This window comes from Terrapene carolina, unplaced genomic scaffold (assembly GCF_002925995.2).
Source record: "Terrapene carolina triunguis isolate 2854851 unplaced genomic scaffold, T_m_triunguis-2.0 Scaffold837, whole genome shotgun sequence".
NCBI lineage: Eukaryota > Metazoa > Chordata > Testudines > Emydidae > Terrapene > Terrapene triunguis.
Window position 1 is genome coordinate 69414 of NW_020665188.1, and position 6559 is coordinate 75972.

General features: G+C 49.2%; 1 protein-coding gene across 2 annotated transcripts in view; it reads right to left on the reverse strand.

Annotated features, from left to right (window-relative positions):
- Nucleotides 1-432: 432 nt before the first annotated feature.
- Nucleotides 433-6559, reverse strand: part of ETV5 (ETS variant 5) — a 37221-nt gene continuing 31094 nt past the window's right edge. For both annotated transcript variants that reach the window (XM_024206352.2, XM_024206351.2), the window contains exons 12-13: nucleotides 4564-4665; nucleotides 433-2458 (exon numbers count right to left, since the gene is read on the reverse strand). In XM_024206352.2, the coding sequence (XP_024062120.2) occupies nucleotides 2237-2458; nucleotides 4564-4665 (324 nt within the window). In that variant the 3' untranslated portion in view covers nucleotides 433-2236. The remainder of the gene's footprint in view (nucleotides 2459-4563; nucleotides 4666-6559) is intronic.

A 6559-nucleotide genomic window follows, 5' to 3' on the forward strand; every position in this document is an offset into this window, starting at 1 on the left:
TGTTGTGCATATATTTATAAGTCAAAGAAGTAGAACAGCTCAGTAGGTGCCGACACAGCCAAAGCTGGGCCACTCGTTCCCCCGCCCCCGAGTCCATCTCCTGCAACATGTGAGCTGGAAGAGCATTCGAGGTATTGCCATGTCACGATCCCACTGTACTTGGTTTGTCCTCCCTATGCCTGACTACCCTGTACCCAAACACCCTCCTCCCCCTCAACTGAAGGATTTTCATAGGCTATATCAGCAAAGAGACAAACGGCATTTCCCCGTTGGGATCATCGGCACAGCAGGACCACCCAGTGTGGTGTAGATGATGTGACCCCCACACAGAGATCTGGAGGCTAGTCGGAAAAGCCTTCCCCAAGTCGTCTTTTCAGGACACAGAACGCACACCCCACATGAAAGAGGAAAAAAGGCAATTTCAGCCACGAATGAACAGAAAGCAAAATCCTTTATTGTACACAGTACAGAATGTAATGCAGCTTTGCAGGAGATGCACAACCCTGCTCAAGGAAAGGTTATTTCAGATCACTCCTCAGATTAACCCTTTCTGCACTGTAGACTTTCCACCCTGAACAACAGCTAGCATCCATCCCCTCGGTGCAGGAGTGCAAGAGTGATGCCTGCATCCCACATTTCATGACTGTACAGGCCACTTTATACATCATGGGGAGAGAAATTTAGTCTACAAAGAGTTAATCATCATACTTTCAAAAAAAGTAACGACTGTCAACAAACCCAAACCAGGTTAACTAAGAAGGAAAAAAAACCCTATACAGCATTTACAACAAAAACGTATAGATAGTTGGGGAAAAATATGCATATAGGTATAGTATATAGGAGTGGTATGGGTAAGTTAGGAAGCGGTAACTGCATGAGGCCATGGGATTTAGGTGAACTGGAGTATGTTTTGTTTATGGTGAGACATCCCTGAAATCCTCCCCCATCCAGGTATTATAGCCTAATTCTTAAAAAAAGCCTCCTCTTATAAAATCAACCTAAACACACTGAAGAGGGAGGGAACTGTGACATGGAATTAAGCGGAGAGTTCTGTTATTTGTATGTTTCACCCAGTCTCAAATCCCAGGAGTGCGATGGAGGGTTAAAATTTGAGCAGTGACATGGAGAGGAATAGGTAGTTCGGGAGGACCACAGCAGCCGTGCCACAGGGTCACGGCCTGGAGAGTTAACCCAGTGGGATATGCATGGATTATATACATATAATTCCCAGAGCGCAGGAGCTGCGCACACGGGACCCAAACAGCGGGGCCCTGCTGTCTTGCAGAACATTCCAAACGTATAGTGCGCAGGTGTTCTGTTCGGTATCCGATGCGGAGAGCGCAAAGACGACGCTAATGGGCGTGGCTGGTGGCGAAGCTGCCACGCAGGGTGCAGTGTCCTCAGAGCATTGGCACTGCTGCAGGGAGGGGAAGCAGCAGGCTTGCAAAGAGCAGCTTCGCCTTAAAATACAAAAGACTACAAAATTGGTTTATAAACTTTTCCCCAACACATGGGAAAAAACCCTGCCACAACCCCCATTCTCCTGCAATCAAATCCATCCCCCCAAGCATCAAACAGGGAGGAAGCGACGGACTCCACAGGAGAGCAGAAACCTGGTTCTAGAGAACTGGATCAGGAGTTAGGGGAGCTGTCCGGTGGGGTTTGTTTTTGTTTAGAGAGAAAACGGAGGTTTCCTCAGGTCCGATTGGGGTGCCATGCATTTGAAACCACCCAGAGTGCTATCCCACTCCCAGGAGGCCAAGCACCACACTTTAAGCCTAAACCAGACTAGCTCAGATCGCCTCCCACCCCGCAAATCCATTGTCTGTGCAAAACAAAGCCCTTTCCGACACACAAGGCAGCTACAAGTATTGTGATTGATGCAAAGCAGATTGTCAGGATGGTGTGCTGTACAGTCACACTGTCTAGCCAAGTTCCAGGGGGACCATTGGGCACAATGGCCACACCTCACACATATGTCCACAGCAGTGTGGCCTGGAACAAAGACTTCAAGTTAACCCTCTCCCCGAAAAACTCTTCATGGTTGCAGCCTTTGGCAGATCTACTCCTAGTCCTTAAGCTATCAGATTCGGTCTTCAGCGGGGCCACTGAATGTACATTTTAGGCTCCACCAATCATGCTTAGAGAGTCCAGTTTTATGAAGAGCAAACATTCTTTACAAAACCACTGCCTTTATTTGCCCCAACTTGACTTTCTAGCGCTAGCCAGCAGCAAGTCAGTAAGCAAAGCCCTCCGCGTAGGGAAGGTTGCTGCAGTGATCCATCTCCAGGAGGTAAGCGGGGTTGTCTTCGAAATGTGTCAGAGGCAAGGTATCATCTTCAGTCACGTGGCAGTCGGGCTCGGCTTTCAAGAACGGGCGCTGATTGTCCGGGTAGGCCATGGAGAAGAGGGCATCAGGGTCACAGACAAATTTATAGACGTACCGCTCGCCAGCCACCTAAAAGCAGAGACAAACGCCGGTGTTAGGATGGGAGAATTGGGAGGCTCCAGCACCCTCCAAAACATTCGGCTCCTTCTACTTGTAAAGATACTTTGTGCAACACTTCACAAAGCCCGTCCATAATAGGAGGAACAATGCAGGGCTAGGAGCCAAAGGCACAAAACTCAAACTGATGGGTCATCTCTGTGGGCTGTCAAATGCCTGTATGGATAGGGGTGCAATGGATAGAAAGAGATTGTGGATGGGGAATTGTGTATGTGTTGGGTGATATTTTTCAAGAGATGTCTAGGGAATTTGGACATGCATCTTCCATTACATTTGAATGGAAGATGTGCCTAAATCCCCTAGGCAGCATTCAGAGAGGTAAACAGCAGTGTCCCTGAGGGATCTGAACTTGGACCACTGCTGTTCAACATATTCATAAGTGATCTGGAAAAAAGGGAGGTGGCAAAATTTTTAGACGATACAAAATTACTCAAAATAGTTTAGTCCAAAGCAGACTAAAGAGTTACCAAGAGATCTCACAAAACTGTGTGACTGGGCAAGAAAATAGATTAAATTTAGTGTTGATAAATGCAAAGTAATGCACATTGGAAAACAATCCCAAGTATCCATACAAAATGAGAAGAGATTAAAAAGATAGTCATCTTTTCCAAGATGAAAAGTCTAAGGGGAGGAGTATGATAGAGGTCTATAAAATCATGGTGTGGAGAAAAAGTGTTATTTACCCCGTCACATAACACAAGAACCAGTGGTCACCCAAAGAAATTAATAGGCAGCAGGCTTAAAAACAAACAAAAGAAAGTATTTCTTCACACAATGCACAGTCAACCTGTGGAACTCATTGCCAGGGGACGCTGTGAAGGCCAAAAATATAACTGGATTCAAAAAAGAATTGGATAACTTTGGTGGAGGATAAGTCCCTCAATGGCTATTAGTCAAAATGGTCAGGGATGCAACCCCATGCTCTGGGACTGATCACTCAATAATTCCCTGTTCTGTTCATTCCCTCTGAAGCACTTAGCATTGGCCACTGTCAGAAGACAGGATACTGGGCTAGATGGGCCATTAGTATGTATTAGTACGGCCAGTATGGCTGTTATGTTCTTAGAATCTCAGCTGCCACACGTGGCTCAGGACACATTGATGTGGGTTAGAATGGAATGTCTCAGTTCTTCCACTAGGGGGCAGAATTTGAACGAAGCCCTTAACTGAGCACTCATCTGTACAGTATTAGAAGTTAAATGGTACAATTTGCATAAGGGCTGGAGGATTCATTCACAAGGCCCGTGACTACAGGGTATGCTCACGTTCCCAGCACTGCTGTTTGGATTGGGATATTTATTGTCATTTATTAAGGCAAACTTTGCTCCTCTCCCAGTGAAAAGCAGCACAACACTTCTGAGGGCTTTTCATTGAAGCTACTGTAAAAGACGGCCTCCGTGGGGCTAAACCAGCCCTCCAGTTCCAAAGTGCTTTATCTGATAGTTTATTAGAGTATAGAGGAGAGGGCTGGTCTACAGACCATCTCCATCTAGCTTGAAATAGATTGGGGTGAAAGCAGAATAGTCAACGAGCCACAATCCCCTAGCACGGACGCAGCTATACCGGTATAAACGTGCCCATAACAGCTCAGTCTAGGTTTAGGCACACCGGCAGTCATGCTAGGGTTGTCATTATTTCAGTATGACAGCCTAACAGAACAATTAATGCTTCGCTGCTTTGCATTCCGTTTCCATAAGGCTGCATCTTTACAGTTCGCCCATGAGATGCTAAAAAATTAAATTGGTGCTGCAGTCTCTCCCCTAACAGCTCCTGCCTCAAGCCAGGTTACATCATGGTTTCCCATTGCCTTAGTTTGGTGGAGTCACTTCCCTCTTCCAAGTGTCTGTCCCCAGCGTGACAGAAGCCATGGGACCTGGCTCTCGCTCCTGAAAGGTTCTGCAGCCACTCAGCAATCTGACTAGCTGTGGGCACTCCACATGCTGTCCTGCTGCTGCCACCAGTCCCTGCCCCCACACCCAGAGGGGCTGTCCCCATGCACCAGCCCTCGACCCTCAGGCATCTGGTCTGCCATTGACAGGCAGCGGTGACCTACTTGCCTTCTGCATGATGCCCTTTTCATAGTAGTAGCGCAAAGAACGGCTGAGCTTGTCGTAGTTCATGGCTGGTCGGTTCTTCTGGATTCCCCAGCGTCGAGCTACCTGAGGGGAGAGAATACAGGCATGAAGACCCTGGGGCAGCTCTGATGGGTTTGCCAAAGGTTAGTGCTACTGAGAGAGGTCCCCAAGAGCCTTGGTGACCAGAGTCCTCCAACAGGTATAGACCCAGGCACAGTCGGCACCTGCATGTACCATTCGGTCCTTGCGCTAGCCAAGGTGGTGGCTTGTTATGTGCTCACATGTCTATGAGAAATTGGGCCTAAACCAGCAACTGCTCATACATCACAGAGCAGCCAAATGACGGCCTCTGGACTCAACCCTGCGACCACCAGGCAATGTGTCCCATTACCAACCCCCTGAGTCACCTGGGGCCTCAGAATATAGCAGGCTGGCTGAGCAATCACTTCTACCCAACCCCTGGGTTATCGACCACTAGCCATTAGCACATGGCAGCTAAGCTCTGTGGTTTTGGTTGCAGTCAATAAGGAATTACTAGAATGGTCACCTCAGAAACCTGAGAGAGGCAGCCACAGGCAGGAGCTGCTAATGGGCTGCAAGAGAACCCGGTCATTTCTAAGCAGATTCCGGAGTAGCCTGAAGAGGTTTACTCATTTCCGTTCCCTTCGGGAGCAGGAATCTGTTGACATGAGGCTGCTGCCAACCAATCCACCCCTTCCCCGGGGATTTCTGGAATGGACAATAAGCCACGCGGAACCATTATCCACTTGGAGATAGATTAATGGGATTTCCTGACACTAAGTGCACTAAGCCAAACCCCGTCCACCTGAGGCATTGTAACAGAGGGGAAATGCACACAGAGGCCTGAGGCAGCAACCCGAGCTGAAAACAGAGTAGTTCAAATGGCAACACTGACTGGCAGAGCAGGTAAATCCCCCTGGCCAATGTTCAGGTTGGGGGAATCCTTTTCTGTTCACCAGGTGAGTTGCAGAGGTGTGAGAAACTGGCCCAAGGACCTCTAGTTACAGCAGCGAAGTGGCTAGCAGGTGGGGGAGCTGCTCTCCTCTTCAGCTGTTTAAAAATGAGGGCAAAGGTATACCTGGCCTAGCTAATCAGAGAGGTGCCTGGGTTTAGCCTCCCAAGCCACACCTGTGGAACGTAACATCTCTCTCCATCCCCTTCCTTGCTCCAAGCCTAAGAGGAAACGGTGATCCCTCTTCTATAAGGTTCAGTGATTCGGTCTCTATTCATGGCTCGTGGAAGGGAATGGACACAGACTGCAGAGCCAGCTCCTGTAACACAGACACTCAGTCTGTTTAACAAGGGGCAGCAGAACAGCAATGACTTATTTGCTAGAAATCTAAGCACTTCAAAGCAAAGATGCGACCTCTGGAGGGAAAAGGAAGCCCGGCTATCACTCCACCCCCCCCCATTGGCCTTTCCTCAGTGAAAGCTGTAAGGTGCTACAGCACTGTAGGCAGGACAGCACCCCCCCCGCTCCTTCCCCCCAGCCCAGCTCTGGAAGTGCCTCCAGAGCATGCTATCTGTTCAGTCACAGCCTCTTCCTGCCATCACTTCCATATGCAACAAGAGGAGTGTTTGTACACGCAGGGCTTCCAAGCAGCCCGGTAGCTATGGTTACGTAATCGTCTTCCAGCACCAAGGCTCCGCTAATGGAGGGGGCCGCAGAAGAGCTCTGTCTGTCTCACCGCTGCATGACACTGTGCGCTGGTGAGCCCCGCGAGGCCTACTCACGGCTAGCCAGGCCCTGGCTGGGGACTGCTCCAGGAGTGTGCGGGCTAGTTAGCACTTTGACAGAAGAGAGCTTGGCTTCCCTGCCTAGCTTGCTCTTGGCTGGGGGAGATTACATGACTCCTGTCCTATCTCCTCCACAAAGGAGAGGCAGCGGCATCCCAGGGACCACAGCTCCTTGTGCTCCGGTGGGTTTTTGCCACATGTTCCACCCCCCCTCACTTGC